The sequence below is a fragment of the Filicampus tigris genome, chromosome 1 (assembly GCF_054856515.1).
Source record: "Filicampus tigris isolate MCC_2025a chromosome 1, RoL_Ftig_1.0, whole genome shotgun sequence".
Classification (NCBI taxonomy): domain Eukaryota; kingdom Metazoa; phylum Chordata; class Actinopteri; order Syngnathiformes; family Syngnathidae; genus Filicampus; species Filicampus tigris.
In genome coordinates, this window is record NC_141217.1 from 26107254 (window position 1) to 26126063 (window position 18810).

General features: G+C 39.6%; 1 protein-coding gene across 5 annotated transcripts in view; it reads left to right on the forward strand.

Annotated features, from left to right (window-relative positions):
- The window catches only part of LOC147153387 (uncharacterized), a 54227-nt gene that overhangs the window by 1395 nt on the left and 34022 nt on the right, over nucleotides 1–18810 (forward strand). For 3 of the 5 annotated variants that reach the window (XR_015086597.1, XM_086029079.1, XM_086029088.1), the window contains exons 2-3: nucleotides 1832–1991; nucleotides 6637–6784. The exons of 1 other annotated variant lie outside the window; for it this stretch is intronic. Coding sequence is in view for 3 of the 4 variants with exons in the window: in XM_086029079.1 (XP_085885205.1) it covers nucleotides 1970–1991; nucleotides 6637–6784 (170 nt within the window). In the remaining variant the exon portion in view is untranslated. The remainder of the gene's footprint in view (nucleotides 1–1831; nucleotides 1992–6636; nucleotides 6785–18810) is intronic. One more of the 5 variants, XM_086029097.1, reaches the window with a different exon arrangement.

Consider the following 18810-nt stretch of genomic DNA (forward strand, 5'->3'; position numbering starts at 1 on the left):
AGTTATTACTTGCTACTACTCTGTAACCATTTTTGTATCATTACTTAATCAAAGGTTGTAATAGCTCATGTTCATATTACTCACAATATGATTCATGTGATTAGACTGGAAGTAGTAGGACCTGTCAATGTTCTGCGAGTACTTCAGCATTGATATGCATGTGAATACATTTATGAGTTTGTAACTTTGTATTTTACACTTAGTTACGTTTATGTGTATGCTTGATCACTGCACATGTATACTTTTATTTATATATATATATATATATATATATATATATATATATATATATATATATATATGAAGTTCAAAGTTAAATATTTGAACTTATATATATATATATCGAGGTTGTACAGAAGTTCAAATATTTAGGAATCATGTTGGACTAAGTTGCAGTTCAAACAACACTTAAAAAGATCAATGAATCACATGAAATTTAATCCCTCTAATTTTAGACATTTTAGGAATAACTTAACTCTTGATTCATCAAAACTGTTCTTAAATGCCATGATAATGCCACCTATTACTTATTGTCTAACCAGTTGGGCAATGGCATGTAAATCCACACTAAAGCCTGTTGAAATTGCATACAAACAGTCTTTGAAAATCTTGGATAAAAAGCCCAACGCATACCACCACTGTGAAATTCTGAAGAAATATGAACTCCTGAGCTGGGAAAACATACTCAAATATTCTGATTGTATCCTTGTATATAAAATACTCCATGGTCTGGCTCTGCCTCCACTAAATGCATTTGGAAAGAAGAATACAGGTCAACTAGAGCAGGGTCTAGAGGTGACTGTTTAGTTCCATTCAGAAAAGTACCTTTGGCCAGTCAGTGTTTTCATACAGAGCATCTCACACCTGGAACACAGCACCTGATGCCATACAAGACATACCCACTCTCACTTCATTCAGTAAACACCTAAAAACCTGGCTTCTTGAGAATGAAGCCTGTAATCACATTGCTTCCTAGTGTATTTGATTACTATAGAGTGGGAAATCATCTTCTTTTGAACTGTTTGTAATTTATGTGTATGAATGTCTTGGGAAATGTTTGTTGCGCTGTAATTTGGTGTTTAGTTTTTTTTTTGTGACATTATATATAAACAAAGAAATATGTAGGTGAATACTGCTATTAGTGCGTGCACAAACATCTGTGTACATTACTTGAAGTGCAATGGTATTGTATCTTACTACTTGAGACATCAGCTGGCTCTAGCACCTAGCACTTTAACATTCAAACACTTTGCCCTACAGCACTTTAACATGTATGAAACCTAGCACTGTAGCACTTTACAAATCATACTCATACTCTGTCTTATTCAATGTATTTATGACTGTCCATTATTGTGTTTTTTTTCTTCTCTGAAATTGTTCTGTATTTTAAACTTTATTTCCAATAGTAGAAGGTAGAGTTCTTAACCAGAGCTGGACATTTTACAAAAAAATGGTGGTCCGTTTATTGGCTTCTGCCTACAGTCTGGGTACCCTTCAATCCATTTATCCGACGTCCATTTAGCCGCAATTTTGTCCGGCCAGACCAAATAGTAATTGTCTAAAATAAACAAAAAAAAACGTGTCACGGCGCAAGATCGACAAATAGGAGCATGGGTGGATTTATCATCATTGCATCAATGCAGCCTATCAAATAGAAATTAAATGTTGAAGTGTTTGGTCTCAAAAAAGATTACCTTAACTAGAATCCCGTGTTGCATTTTATCCAAAGATCTTTGTTGATGTCGAAATCGAAAGTTATGTTGTCATGATTACTTCCAGTGACAGAGCTGCTGCTTCTTCTTCTTCTTCTTTGTCATCTTAAAAATAATAGAAGACGACAACGAAGAAGAAGAAACCACCGCCGCCGCCACCAGTGAAGAAGAAGCAGGAACAACAGCCGAAGTCGACTTAGACTTCACTTTATTGATCCCTTGGGGTGACTCCCTCTGGGAAATAAAAACTCCAGCACATGATAGGACAGCAGCACGCAGGTAATTAATGGACAGATATACTTTGCAAATTAAATGATAAATACTGTATAAGTAGATGTATGGCGATAAGTGGAATAAGGTTATAGTGTTATTAATGTTATTGCACACAGTGAAGTTATTGCACCATAGGAAGGGTGACTAAGTGAGTGTTTGTGGGAATGAATGGGTACCCCCTACACCCCCTTACTGTCCTCAATACTCAATACCTATTCCTTCCCCACTTGAGTGAGGAGTTGTAGAGTTTGATGGCATGATGGATAAAATTGTTTTTGAGTCTGTTGAACCCGCACTTTGGAAGTAGCAGTCTTTTGCTGAAATGGCTACTCTGGTTGCTGATGGCAGTGTGCAGAGGGTGGCTGGCATTGTTCATAATATCCAGCAGTTTGTCCAAAGTCCTCACCTCCGCCACCATTAATAGAGAGTCTAGCTTCATGCCGACCACGGAGCCAGCTCGCCTGATCAGTTCATCAAATCTGGATGTGTCCTTGGATATGCTGCCCCCTCAGCATACCACAGTGTAGAAGATGACGCTGGCAACCACAGACTGGTAAAACATCCGCAGAAGTTTGCTGCAAATGTTGAAAGACTGGAGTCTCCTCAGAAATTACATCCTGCTTTGTGTCTTTCCATACAGGTGGCTGGTGTTTGTAGTCTAGTCCAGTTTATTGTCCACCCACAGCCCAAGGTATTTCAGCTTTCATTCAGCTCCCTCTATCAGCACCGTGCCCTGGGTGTTTCCAGTGCAGCTGACCACTGTGTCAGACATGATGTCCTACAGCCCAACGTACCGTGGTCTGTCAGTGAGGTAGTCATATATCCAGTTCACAAGATGGGTTTCGTCCACTGATAGTGTAGTGGTACACACGCCCGAGTTGTGTGCGGGCAGCGTGGGATCGATTCCCGCTCAGTGACGGTGGCTGTGTGTGCCCTGCGACTGGCTGGCGACCAGTTCGGGGTGTAGTCTGCCTTCGCCCGTTGACGGCTGGGATAGGCTCCAGCAACTCCCCGCGACCCTGAATAGGATAAGCGGTTTGGAAGATGAGATGAGATGAAGATGGGTTTCCAATCCCATCCGACTCATCTTGTCCCGAAATAGAGGGGGCTGGATGGTATTGAAGGCACTGGAGAAGTCCAAAAATATAATCCTCATTGTGCCACTTCCCTAATCCAGATGGGTGTGGGCTCAATGGAGCAGGTAGAGGATGGACTCCACACCAACACCTTGTTGGTATGCAAACTGCAGGCAATACTGTTGCAACTGGGGTCTGAGAAGGCAGAGGAAGAGTCTCTCCACATCAGATATGAAGTGAGTGCCACTGGTTGGAAGTCATTTAGCTCGCTGGGCCATTTCTTCTTTGGAACTGGAACGATGCGGGATGTCTTCCAGAGAGTGGGCACTCTCCCTGCAGGCTGAGGTTGAAGATCCCTTGCTGTGGTTCTCCCAGTTCAGCAGCACTGGTTTTCAGTACTCTTGGGCACACTTTGTCCGGGCCTACAACTTTCCTGGGGAGGAGCTTCCTCAGCTGTCCTCTGACCTGGTCTGTGGTGATGAGTGGCGACGATTTTGTTGTTGTGGGGGAGGAGGAGTGGGGTGGAGAGTATTGACACTCTTTTGCTTTGCATAACAACAACAGGGGTTTAAAAGTGCATTCATCCACTAGGATTGTACCTTTGGCTAAAATGCATTAAAGGTAAACCAATTTTAGGATAAAAATAAAAACTTGAATTGCTGGGCGGTATTTGAAATGAAAGACTCACCGCCTCACCGGAGACTATATGCATCTCGTTTTAGCACCTTCCAGAGATGACACACATTTTTCCAATCAGCATAACTCATGAACCGTTTAAGACCGAGCAATGTAATTGCAACTGATTCTGAAAGCATAGAAGTGGAGCTTTCTGTTGATACCACGTAAAGGTATGGGGGCGCGTGAAAATAGACGATTACATAGATGGGAATAAATGGGCTTCCGACTATGCTAGCTTTGTCCGACTATTTTTTTAAGCTTCCTGTTTATCATTTATCACTGCCAAAATGGGCTTCCGTCATAGGCAGATAGGCGGACCCGTCCGTCACATCTCTGCTTTTAACCCGTTGCAATTCCACCTGGCAGTTTTACCTGAACGCCTAAAAAGGTGCATCCAAGGTTAATTTGAAGCTGTACTTGAACCTTTTGGAGTATCAGCATAGTTCTGGTCTCTTTTTGAAGATAACACTTTGAATTTTTCTCCTCAACTATCAGAATCTTTTTAAGTGCTACTGGCACTGAATTGTGGAAATTTGAATACATAAAAGAAGGTTTTATGTCCACCTATTTTTTTTTCTTCAAAAAATCTTTCTGGAAAACTATGTAGTAGCGTGGTGGACTAAAATAACAACTGAATTACAGCTAAAAGGCTCCTCCAATTCCATTTAAAATTTGACAACACCAATTCCATTTAAAATTTGACAACAATATCACAGAAAATGAACATTTTACACAAGTTTTACTATAGGGCATATCCAGACGAACCAAAAGTGTGCCATTTGGGTGATCCAATTGCAACCACGGTCACATACATAGGGGAAAAGGCTGCTATTTGGGAATGCTTCAACAATCATGAGTTATAATGAAAAGTAAGACTTGGCACTATCATATTCTACATCCATGTTAAAAAAAAAAAAAAATCAAAGAAGGTGACGCGATATGACGTGCACTCTGACGCAAAGCCCTGATATCACTGCCGGCAGCTTTGAAAGCGTGTGTTACGCAAGTTACGCACAGCGTTTGTTTTTGTTTAAAGGAGTTTCCATGTTTTTTTTTTTTTTTGAAGAAGAAGAATTTCATTGGCTGTTGAATGCGTCAATCACCATCTTAGCAAGTTTGGTTGTGACTGCAAACACAACTGACGAATCGTCCATATGCAGGGGTGGTACTATTTACGCACATAATTTGTTCATTGGCTGTTGTTGAACTCCTGACACGGGAAACATTTGTTTATTGGATCAAGTAAGCAATCAATCAAACATAAGGTCCAGCCTATGTTTTGAAATCTCGTGTGGCTAAATCGTCAAAGGTAACTCAATGTATGATGGAAAATATGTACAAAATATGCATATCTGATAGCAACATGAAACGGTTGGAGCAGCTAATAATTTGGCTTTATGGATGTCAGGCTTGTTGTGGACTAACTATATTACTGGAATACTTTTACATGACCCTTGTCGATGTAATATGATCATTTCTAATGCATTATGAAATTGTGTCTGACATTTGAAGCTGAAATGGTGAGTTCCATATTTTTTGTGTGCTAGTGATTATTTTGACTTAAATTCTCGCCGAGCCTGCTGATATGATTGTATCTTATAATGTTTGGTATCATTCGAATCTGCGGAAACTCAGTTTTCTAACCATTTACAACATGCCCAAGAATGCTTCGAAATTGTTCTGTGTATAGCAAGTCCCACGGGCACGACGCGAAAACCCACCCGTGGGCCGATGGAATTGCAACGGGTTTTATTCTCAAGTATTTACATTGTGTACTTGGCTAGTGTGTGTACCTACGGTTTTACAGATTTACATTATTGCTGTGCGTGTACTATTCATGCACTCAAAAATGCTATAGTGAAGTTAGAAGTTTTTATAGTTACCACTTTTTATTTTACTTACACTCACGACGTTCTTTTTCGTATAGTGAAGAAGAACGAAACCTTTTCAATAAAGTTTAAATTAAGACAAAATTAAACACCAATACAAGTGTTTATTTTAGTTTTCTTTAGCACAGAGCATGTTCCCAATTTACTCCTGATTTCACTACCTTCTATTAAAAAAAAAAAAAAAAGTCTTGGTGCCCAAGATGAGTGAAATATGTATACAAGTACTTCTTTTTGTATTCATAGATAATTTCACTATATTAGTGCAACTCTGCATAGTGTATAGTTTTGGTTCCATTTTAAAATGCACTAAAGAATTACAGCTAAAAAATGTTAAGGCCAGAGTATTGCCATCAATTTAAGTCGCTCCCGTATTTATAAACATGTCAGGAATGATGGCTTGAGTTGCAAAGTTTAATACAAGTTGAATGTACTATTGCCTTAACTGTCTTCATGATTAATTTGTACATGAAGAATTCAAGCTGTAAGCGAATGATGCTTATTATAAGAGCAGCAGCGATTTATATATTATCCGATTAGTCGACTAATTGCGACTACTGTTAGTGATTAGTCGACTAGCGAAATAATCATTTGTGGCAGCCCTAATATATATATATATATATATATATATATATATATATATATATATATATAAAAAGTAAGTATCCCCACCTATGGACCTTTGTCAAACGGAAAATCCCTCACCCGGAAAAACAACGTATGCATTAGATTTTCTACTCCTATATTACATTCACGATCGATTCCTGACAACGGAAGTTCCGGTATCCGGAACCCGGAACCAATAACGAAGCCCGCAGTAGGGCAAACTCAAGCACTCTATGCTACGGAAAAACTTTGACCGTTTTGCCATCATCTGTACTTTGAGTACAAAGCCAGTTTTGCAGAGAAATGTTTGTGAGTTAAGTTTTACATTTCTATTTTTATTTTTGGAAAGAATGGGGTTAAGAGGTTGTATAATGGTATTTTTTCGACCCCCACACTCCATTTCAGAAGATGGCAGAAATGCACCAAAAGTTGTTTGCCAACCGCTAAAAGACAGAAGAAGAAGTACAAGAAGAAGAAGCACAAGGACAATGAAACATTTGAATCCACCAGGGTTGTACCTTTGGCAACAATGTGACACGGGATTCTGGTTAAGGTAAGCAAAACTTTAAGGGTTAAATTGGCAGCAGGCTCTGCTGGCATGTGAAATGTCAAATGTATGTGAGTGTAGAGCTGTTTGAGCAGCAAGCCGGCACATTGTGATGTACATAGTGCACTCCATTTAACATTTTAATCAAATCGGTTCAAATAATGAATGGTTGGGTGGATTTTTCATCCGTTGGACCTTTTTTTTCTTTGGATTGATGATAGAGGGACTGCCCACTTCTAACAATCAGTGAGCAACTAGTGCCCAATATGAGCAAGCTTGTGCCATGCGTAATCGCCTTCAGTCTTAACACACCTCACATCACAAGGTAATTTTTCAAGCCTTCGGATATATGTATATTCCTCAATTTACGAACGGGTTCCGTTTCTACACTGGCGATGTAACCTGAATTTTGGCGTATGTTGAATTTCATTCACTGCTCAAGTGGAAATTTACATCAAAATGCTTGGTATAAAAAATACCAAAAATACATTAAAATAAAAACATAAGATGCTGTACTTATTACTGCTGAGAGGTGGATGGAGAGAGAGAGGATGGCAAATATACTGCTGGCGCGCACAGATACGATCGAGACACTCTGCGCATGCACAACCACAAGGAACACTGGTCTTTGCAGCACAGGAAGTGCTTGTATGCAGAAGTGCTGTGATTGGCGCGCAACCACCGCAAATACACAAGCAGAGGTAAACACGCTCAGAGACGCAGCACAAAAGCAGACTTTTGAAGCGAGGAGGAAACCGGCTGCTTCATTCATGTGAGTGACATGAATATCAAGTGTTTTATTGACAGTTGAAAGTAACAAGCGGAAATTATGTCCAGTTGAGTCATGACGCCATGTGTCGCCGTACACAGTGAGTTATTCAAATGCCGGAGCAACTCTGTCTGCTCATCCATGTAAACGGGATATTCAGAATGTTTCAGAAATCGGAATTTTAACCCGAATCTTGACTGCATGTAAAAGTAGTCACTATAGTGCTGGGGACAAAAGAAAAGTGGAATAGGCACGGTCGCCGTAAAGTCGAAACGTCGTAGGTCGCGTATGTTGTAGTTCAAAGACTGCCCGTATAAGCCCTTGCTGGCTTGGGTCACAATTGGGGTATCAGGCTTAAAATCAGTTTGATTACCGTATTTTTCGGACTATAAATTGCGGTTTATTTCATCGGTTGGCCAGGGTTGCGACTTATACTCTGGAGCGACTTTGTAAAATTATTAACACATTATTACTGTCATGGCTTGTTAGTGCTGATGTTTTGTCGCCCTCTGCAGACGCTTTAGCGTAATTGACTCTGTCCCCAATATTTCTAACTTGTTTTCTTATTGGCAGATTTCATCACGTCACCTCCAGTTCATAGTTCACGTAGTCTGCTAAGCGACATGTTAGCTTGACGTGTTTACAGCTATTTTACAGCTTGAGGGAGAGAAAACATCATATCCTCTGGCGCCAGCCTTTTATTTATTCCAAGGGTGAGGACCAAAATGCATGGCGAGGCTGCATTCAGCCGTTTTGGTCCTCACCTTTGGAATAGCCTGCCAGAGGACGTCAGGTCTGCAGAGACTGTTGATATTTTTAAGAGGAAGCTCAAGACACACCTTTTTAGTTTGGCTTTCAACAACTTTTAAATAATTTATCTTTTCTTTTGATTGAAGATAATTCTATGTTTTGCTTTGAATGTTTTAAAGCACTTTGAGTTGTATTTTTATGTATGAAAAGTGCTATATAAATAAAATGTGATTGATTGATTGATTGATAAATACAAGTCAGCACTAACAAGCCATGACAATTACCTCTACATCATTTCACATGTTATTGTAACCCACATAAACAAACATAAGATACATCCTAAAAGCTATTAAAATGCAGGAATAATTTAAATGGTTAAAATCTAATATTTTATTAAATAAGTAATTAAAATAGTATGATAAAAAGACAATTTGACTGTTAAGGCCTTGCTAGTCGAGGAAGCTATCTTATACAAACGGCTAAACATTCACAAACAAACTCCACAGACTCCAGGTGTGCAGCGAAGTTGCGTGTTTACATTGTGAAATTGCGCAAGAAACAGAAAATGCTATCAATCTACGCATTACATACACATGTATTTTCATAGACATGAACAAGATGAGCCTATGCTAATCACGATTAGCATTAGCGATAGCGATTAGTATGTTCAGTCAACAACCCACAATCATCCACAATTCAGCTCATATATAAATGTTGCATGCTCATTACACACAATTGTTGAAGTTACTTACAGACGATGGTTGAACAAGAATGAACCACAAACAGACAGTTGCCGTGCCTTGGGGGGGTGGGGGTTTGTGAGTGTATGTGTGTGTGTGTGTGTGTGTGTGTGTGTGTGTGTCATCATGCAGCCACACACGTAAGGAGTAGAGCGCAGGAGACTAACATAGATTATTACGACCGAATACATAAATACTTTTGGAGACTTGCAAACATTCTACATGGTGGACGATAAATAAAAGCCTTATTTAATCGATCTACAACCGTTTGGGTGAGTTCAAAGTTATTTTACCGTAACTTTCTTGTATGCTAGATGTGTGAATGTTAGCTAAATGTTACCGTCGTAGCTTGATGGAAATGATCTGTACTAAGGGCACAATTTCCCCCCCAAAATGCGACTTATACTCCAGTGCGACTTATATATGTTTTTTTTCTTCTTTACTATGCATTTTATGGCTGTGCGACTTGTACTCCGGAGCAACTTATAGAAAATACGGTATCTTGAAGTGTTTATTGCTCTTTGCATGATTTTATGTCCCAAATCTGGAAAGGTGCTTTGTCATAACTGACTGTTTATGTTGCCCAAACAGCTTCACTGAGAGTATCAAACTGCTTTTAAGATGTACAATTTATCCTTTTTTTTTTGTACCCACATCCCAACATCAAGTTTTAGTGATTAGCACCAGCAACTCTATAGCAGCAATGTTCTGCTGATTGTGCATGTTATTATTTCCCCATTAAAAGTCCAGGGTAGCAAGCCATTCTTGATCTACCTCTCTTCTATAATGGGAAAAAGCAGCTTCATTGATAAGAACTGATATGATCTTGTGTTGCAGCTTTGATTAACTCTCACTTTGTCATCAAGCCATTTCCACGGTTTAGGCTTGCGAACACAATCAATATATGTCATCAGTGTGGCGCCATCAGCCTTACCAGTCTCATGTAGGTTGAGAAGGGTACAGTGAAGTGATGACTGGATCAAAAGCAATGTGGGAAACAGTGAGGGTGACAACAGGCGAAAAGTGCATATTGTTAGAGCATACAAAACCAAAAGGGCAAACGCATCAGAGATCACCCCAGAATAGAAGGGAGGCGTCATCCTAATGGGTGCAAGAAAGACGATGAGGAGATGAAGGTGCTCCAATTTATTTCATGGCGTGTTGAGTGCGATAAAGGTCAAACAAAGTCATCACCGCATAAGGAGTTCATTCAGTGCAGAGCTGATGTTATTTTAAAAGCCCCGCCCACTACATGCAGATTATTTAACAAGTGAGCAAGGAGAGGTTGGAAAAAGATATTTAAGGTCATTCGTGAAAGAGCGTGTTCAGTCCCACAAAGACTCTAAATGCTGAAAGTGAAACAAGATTGTGGATAAATCCCCAGGAGAGAAGAGAGGTAGCGTTTCATTAGAATGCCAGAATCACAGATATGGAACAAAGACAGGTCAGTAAAACTAAGCTATGAAGATAAGTGTACATTCCCTTAACATTTATTTTTTGGGGGGACTGAACTGTGTTCTGAATTCCAGGAGACAAAAAATAGTCATGTACACACATGGAATTTGACCGCTGCATTTGACCCATCACAGTAGTGGACACAACAAACTCACACTGTTAGTGGCATGCACTGGAGCAGTATTTATTTATTTATTTTTTTATGTCGACGTCATACTTTTGCACTCTAAATTTTATCTTGAATTTGCACTGTTTATTCCTTACTTTGTCAAAATAGGACTTATTATTTTTCAACCTCCACAGAAGACAACACAACATAAAAAGAATAAAAATACTAAGGTTGAGATCTTGATAAAGATCATGGGGACTTGTAAGGCAGAGAAAGGGAAGCAAGATATTCCCCATCTATGGCCTTATTTAAGAGCGTTGTTCTGTTATCGGCTCCAAGAATGATTCATGGCGATTACTTTGTGTCCTGTGCCAAGTTAAAAGTGAGAAACTATTTTGTGTGCTGAGATTTTTTTTGTTTTTGTTTTACTGTGCTAATTTATCAAAACTGTATCGTGATATTGGTAAACAGAAGACAATATGATTTTTTCCAAAAAAAAAAGCGCTCAGGTAACGACCAATCACAGGTCACCTGTTTTCTGAAGCTGAGTCATGATTGGTCGTTACCTGAGCCCAGAGCAACTGTGATGTCATTTTCAGTCAACAGAAGTGACAAAGTGGCCGCCCGGGTGTATTTTACTGCTTAACTCATATTCAAAAATGCAATATCAATCAGAATGCCTTGTTTCAACTCACGGAGCTGCAGTGAACATATTTTTGAAAGAAAAAACATTTGGGTTGACTTTCTCCTTAAGTAATAAAGTTAAATCAGTACTTCTATTTCACCAGAGTTTTTGCACGTTATATTTATATATTACATTTACCTAACGGGGAAGTCAAGTCGAAAATGTTCTTCACAATAATACGTTCTATGTGCCCCTGCTAGTCTAAAAATGGCATTCTGATTAATATTGCGTTTGTGGAATATGAATTAGGTTCATTGTCCCCAGAATTTACTTGAAAAACGAGTCATTTTCAACCCCAACACAATACAATGGTTTTTTAGCATTCTAAGCAGAAAAATCCACCCATTTTTAATCCATCTCAGGGGGCGGTCATTTTACCACTTGCTGTCAACTGAAAATGACATCACAGTAACGACCAATCATGGCTCACCTGTTTTCTGGGCTCGGTCATGTGACGTTTGCATTTAGAATGAAGGATTCTCCAGCGGGAACACTTTCAAACACTCTCTCCAAGAACTTCAAAAAGGGTGGGTACTCTGAGCTGCTGGTTGATGCATTGGCACAAACAACAGTCTGCACCCATTTTCCCACCCAAAGGCAGAGGGACACTACCACCTTATCCACTGGGGTAAACCCCAACGTACAGGCTATAAGCGATAGGTATGCTAATGTGGGCATCACCAGGGTGAAAGAGATTCCAACCCCACCTTCATCCACCACCGAACTCAATTTTCAACCGACCCCCTTGCCCCTCCCACAGGTGGTGATTCCTATGAGAAGGGGTAGCCACATTGCCTCTTTGGGCTGCGCCCAGCCAGGTCTCATGGTTACAGACCCGGCCACCAAGCCCTTGTCATCAAGCTCTGCCTCTGGGTCTGGCTACAGTTTGCGGGCTTAAGTGACCAATGCACAGATGAGGGAATATGTTGTCCAATAATAAAAATATTCAACCTAGCTGGGGATTCTGAGCAGTGTTTTATCTGGTTCCCCAATGACCTGTTTGTCATGGTTTACCTTGACAGGGGCCTTAAATGAAGCCGCAGACAATTAAGTTGCGAGGATCAGCAACCCATAACCCTCCACCTCGATAAGGTGACTAGTAGATTGGTGGTGCTTTTATCAGTCTGGGGGTGGACGGTTCCATTGATGCAATAATTACACCTGCATCTCTGCTTCTGTCCAGATCCAGAGTTAAATCATTTAATCTTTGGACCCTGAGCCTCTCCCAATAAGTTGTCTTGTATTTTAGTGTAATTCTGCTAACCATACTATACTATGTAAATCTAATCACATGAAAATGACTTTTTTTAAATAACAAAGTTTAACAAAACAACATATCTAGTTGATGGCCTGATACTTTCATACCCATGCTTGGGGCTGACGACACTTTTTTTTTTTTTCCAAGAGTTTGAAGACATCACGTGAAAACATAAGTGAGGGTAATTTATTATTTGGAAAAATAATTTCTTGAGATGACTATTAGTTCCTTGCTGGTTTTCAGGCATCCCAAAAAAATGTGTGGATGTAGTGACCTAATGAAAAGTGCTGGGTAGGCTCTGTGCCTTTTGGGCAGCCACAATAAGTGACAGTGTCCCAAAGACTCTTTGGCAGGTCCACTCAGCCATTCACAGCAGCCTCGGAAGCAAAATAGCTGCACCGTCTTGTGATGATAAGTACCAAACGTCAGACTGTGATGATAAGAACCAAACCTCAGACAGGGTGCTCTCCTATCCTTATGATCATTTTTGTGTGTTTGTATATTTTTCTTTGCAGTATCAGAAGTTGTAAATTTTCAAGGCATAAAGTTATAAACCTAAAAATGATAGTGGTCATTCAGTCAGGGAAAAGGAAGGTTTGTGAAGAATATGTACTGTGCCACAAAAAACTACTTGATGGAAGTCTTGCAGGCAATGCTCTGTAAATCTCTTACTCCCAAGTTCAATTGACCTTATATGAAGACAGATGAAGTGCACCTATGAATGTAATAAAACACTCGTGACAAAAGACTGCTGGATAAAACAATCAGAAATTGATTTACATAATGTCTCTGAGGTATTCCATTGAATTGCTCTGGAAGAACACAGAAAGGGCATATGTTATTGGAGTCTTGCATCTGCTGATTATGGCCTGATGTGTTCTCCATCCAACTTCCTGGTCTCCCTGAATACACCGAAGCATTTTCCAACAAAATACTAACTGAGAAAGTAACTGCCAAAAACATAATGCAGAGTTGATGTTCCAGTGAGCACATGATTAGGTTTGACTTATAAGAATGGGCCCAGCCTCAGACATAATGAATATGGGGGAGTAAAAAATAAATAAATAAAATCCATGCGGTATATGAACAATAGGCCTCATCTGGAGGCTGACTATGTAACAGAAACAGGTTGCATGTTGTGGTGTTACGCCCTCGCATCCCAATCGACTCCATGTTTCATCAAGAAATACAGTCAAACCTTGAGTTACGAATGACCATTTTTACAAACTTTTCAAATTATGCACAACATGTTTGGCGAAAATATGCCTGTTTCAATATACGAACCGTCCCAGCATGGATGAGCGGACGGATTAAAGCTGTGCTTCTCGTGCTATTTAATCATCTTTGGCTCTGTGTGTAACGCATTGCGATAGTTGTGCTGTTTTTATTTGTACTCTTAATTAGACCACAGAATGATTTAAGTTACGGTTGGCCCTAAACGCCACAAAACCCACATAAAACTCGATGTCTCCTCTGTGGCAGCAAATATAAAGCTGTCGTGTGTGCAGCCGGAAGTTTGGCTCACACACACATGTTTCTTCCAGTCACAATTCTCACAGAGGCAGCCCCAATTTCTGAATAACGTGGCAAAAACGTTTGACTTTATGCATGACACGAACAGTATTTATTGTATTTGATAATCTCTTAAATTGGGCTAAATAAAAGACACAAAACTTGATGTCTTCTCTAATCACTATTCTAACAGCGGCTGCCTTAATACCATTTAACGTGGCAAGAAAGACACGTTTCCCTGGATTGTTTTTCGTGTCAGAAAAACAGAACAAACAACAGAAAGAAATAGACGCTAGACAAGAAAAACACCAGAATAGCACCGTTATGTTATTTTGGAAGGGGATTCTATTTCAGTGGAGGCTGTTGTCCTTCTCTGCTCCACACTTAAAGTTATAGCACAATAAGCACCTGTTTAGTGTGTTATTTTTTCATAGTGAAGTATATTTTTGTTTATTTTTACATTGTATTGTTTTAATGTTCAACCACACACTGATTAGAATTAGGAAATAACTTTAATAATTAATTCAAATTAATTAAATTAATTGCATTTAAATTAAATTCAGTGGGAAAATTTACCTCGATTTACAAATGTTTCAAATTACAAATGGGGTCACGGAACTAATTCAGTTTGTAAATTGATGTACTACTGTATTTCAATTCCTTAGAAATATTCTGGAGAAACCACTTTTATTATGACTGCGAGACTACAAAGAGACAAAATTGACTGATCAAACGGTCTTATAAATATGCAAAAAAATGTATGTACAATATCTTCCCAAACTACGATTACAAAAGATCCTTTTACACTTTTTGTGCAACTTGGCCCCCTTCCAAATGAGATGCACTTCACCATAGAAAGTGTGAATAAAGACATGCCAAGGACAATCTCTCCCTTTCATAATTCACCCCTCTGGGTGAAGTTGCTAAAGGTTAGCCCTGCAGATATCAAAATGCCATCGACAGCAACTTATTTTTTTTGTGAATGCCAGGGGAAGATTTTTAATTATAGATTGAACTGTAACTGCCCTAGGATCTGAGATTGAATACAGTGCTATGGAAAAATACTTGCCTTGAGCAATTAAAAAGAAACCCACAAACACATTTTCTTTTTGTGAAGCTACTTCAAAAAGTATATACAATTAGCAAAGGCTTATGAAACAAACCAAGTATGGTCAAGCCTCTCAGAATGAACACTGGAACAATCAAACAGTGTGTACAACAGGGGTGTCAAAGTCAAATGGACGGAGGGCCAAATAAAAAAAATTGCAACAAGCCGAGGGCCGGACTGATAGAATGTTCATTAAAATTGTTTAAAATGTCCAGATTATATATCTGTAATATATTTCTTTGCGTCTATGTTTGTCACCACCCTGGCTGTTGTGTTTTTATCTTCGGAGTTACTAAATAAAAAATAAAATAAAGTACATCACTGCTACTTTTGCGAGGCAGCTTGTACGTCACTTCCGTTTGAGTTTCTCCGGCCAAACTGGAAACAATTTTCTGGTTGACTCGGGCTGCAAGATTGTATGAACTGTGCATAATGTGAAGTAAAATGGAGAGGATCATATGATTGGTATGATGTCTCCAGCTGACCCTATTTTAGAGTGGCAAGGTATGAATGTGGGTGATCCTGTCAGAAAACACAGGCCCGTATTCCACTTGACGCGTCTATTTATTGTGGTCTGCAACAACACAGACAAAGAATAACCTAGCAACATCATCCAATGCATATCCATTTGTTAACAATATGCCTAAACAATTCACTGTCTTAAGAAATTAATCAGCCAAACAATACATACAATACACATTTGCACGTTTCATCACTAGAATAGTTAGCATCTGAGCCAAAATAACTAACTAGTGTTCATCAATGTAACATCACTCACGAGAACATATCTAGACTATTATGTACAGCAGTTACCTGACACGAACTTAAATTATTAAACTCACCTTTTAACGTGCGGCTCGCTGGATGGGAGGGCATAAGAGCGAGAGTAGCGGAGAACAAACAGGAGAGCCGTTGCTCTTTTTTGACTGAACGGTTGTCGTACTGTATTGGCGTCAGCTGCGGCCCTTATTAGCAGGTTGGACTAATAAAAACATGATAATTAAACTACGTCTGACGGCGTGTTCTTTGAAGTCGCTACAATATATTTTAAAGTGTGACGTCTTCGGCAGACGCGAAGAACCCGATCAGATCTGCTACCCACACCGGCTTGCTGCGGGCCGGATCTAATAATAAAGAAAAATCATCCCAGGGGCCGTAAAAAAGCCACATCCCGCCCGCGGGCCTTGACTTTGACATATGTGGTGTATAACAATCTATGCAGGAGCAAGATGCAGGTTGACATTGCTGCGGTTGATGTTTAGGCTTTAAAACTCAAAATCTTAAACATGATTATTAGAGTAGATGGTAAACGGGCTGTCACTTGTATAGCACTTTTCTACCTTTGGGACTCTAAGTGCTTCACACTGTACCTCATTTATCTACTGATGAGGCAGCATCAGGAGCAACTGCGGCTTCAGTATCTTGCTCAAGGATACTTCGACATGGTCACAACGGCCGGGAGTTGAACCCACAACCTCTGAGTTGGGGGACGACCACTCCGTTCACACGTCTTCTCGCCTGTGTCTGTTTTAATAACATTTAAGACATTATGACAACAGTTTTGTATGGTTTTACCAGGGTATTTTCCCCAAAACTTTTAGATGAATTTCAAACAAAACAATCTCAGCAGCATTCAATTGCCAGAGGTTCCACTGCATATTTTGTATAAAAGAAATAAAACATTGCCACAGCAGTCCATATAGGGGATTATATATATTTTATACCTCCATGTTCACTGCCTGGGAAGCATTTATATTTTCCTAGCATCTCATGTTCTTTTCAAATTTGGTCACTTAATTCCAAATCTTCTGTGCTTTGTCCAGTTTTGCCACGACCTGTCATGGCTGTCACCACAAGCTAAGCTTTATAGAACCTATTTCATGATGTTCAATCACAGAGCCGTGCTGATGGTTTAAGTGCCCAACATATGCTAGGAACAGAAGGAACAGTAAATAAAGCATTTTTTTTCTTTTTCCATGAATTTAGCATTTCAAACCTAAAACAATCTGTCCATGTCATCTGACTAAAAACCAACTGTTTGCTTTTCCCTTCCAAAATATCTCCTATCAGCTTTTGACAGAGGGACGTTGGCTTTGATCAAAACAAATACCGTGTGAGTTGGATTCATTTTCTCGAAAGGCTTTGAGCTGAGTTGTATTTGTGGTGCTGTTGAAGCGTCGTTCTCTGTCAAGCAGGAGACTATGTCCAATGTCTCCTGGCACACATTCACCTTCTTACTCTGAATCCCCCTGCCACCCTCACAAAGACTTTGCCACTTAGCTGTTTTATACCTCCATGTTCACTGCCTCAACCAGCCTCTAAATAGAGGTGAACAATAGCTGCCTCTGGAAATAGTTACTCTCCTCTTTGACTTGATGCTAATAGCAACAAAGCTCATGCCATCGCTGCATGAATGCAGATTGCAGGTAAAAGGCGGCTTGAGCAATTGGCCTGTCACTAGTTGATAACATGCATTATCCCTGCCTACCATCAGTGAATCGGGCTTTCTGTGTCTTTTGAAGTTGTGGCTCAGAGTCTAAGAATGTATACCCACAAGAGCCTGTTTTGTTTCTTCCTTTCCTTTGGGGCGGCATACAGTGCCTTGCTAGTTTTCAGTCTCTTCATTTTATCCACAATTTATGTTAGGTTGTATTCTTAAATCCAAAGGCATATTTACAGTATATGTCTTTTCACAGACTAGCCATTCAATCCCAGGAATTTATTTAGATTTTTTTCCCAAAAATTCCAAACATTAGGGTAAAAGAGGGTCTGAAAATGTCTGGTAATGAATGATTTAATAAGAACAAAAATAAAGATGAAAAATAAACAATTACACATTGCCCCTTCATCGCTTATCCTGCTCATGGTGACGGGGGAACAGGGGCCTATCCCAAGTGACTTGAGACAAGAGAGAGGGAACTCACTGGACTGGTTGCAAATCAAACACAGCGCACATTCCGTATACGCAAAACAACCATTCACCCTCACATTCACACTAAAGGGACAATTAGACCCATCAGTTAAACACTGCATGTTTTTGGAATATGTAAGGAAACCCGAGTACTCTGAGAAAATCAGAACCTTTTTATTGTGACGCAAACTATTTCTACTCCTCCTCCTCTCCCTCCTATTGAAGACATAAAATATCACTTATGCACTCCATTTAGTCCAACTTGACAACCACCACAAGCTTTTGACCATGATGCTACATGATTGGTTCATCTGTTTCTAAGGTGGTGCTATCGTTCTTTACGGAGCATCTGAAGTTTCAACTCTGTACAGCCACTTTCAGACATGTTCCTTCAGACTTAAGTCTAGGCTTTGGTTGGAACAATCAGACATGTTTCTCTCCATGCCACTCCTTCATTTTGTGTGTCCGAACGATCCTTTTTCTGTCAGAAGGTCAAACTTGCCCCAAAGTACAAGTAGTCAACAAGTAGTTTTTCTTCTATTATCTATACTGATGGACTTTGCTATGCTTTGCTTTCCCTCAATCCCAATACGTATCTCTGATCCTGCTGGTGGAAAACATCCCCACACCATGATGTTGTCACTATCAAGTGTCATTGTCTAGGCTAAATTCAATAGGATGATTCTGATGAATATTACCTTGTTTCCTCCAGGTATGACACTTTCGGGTTGGAGG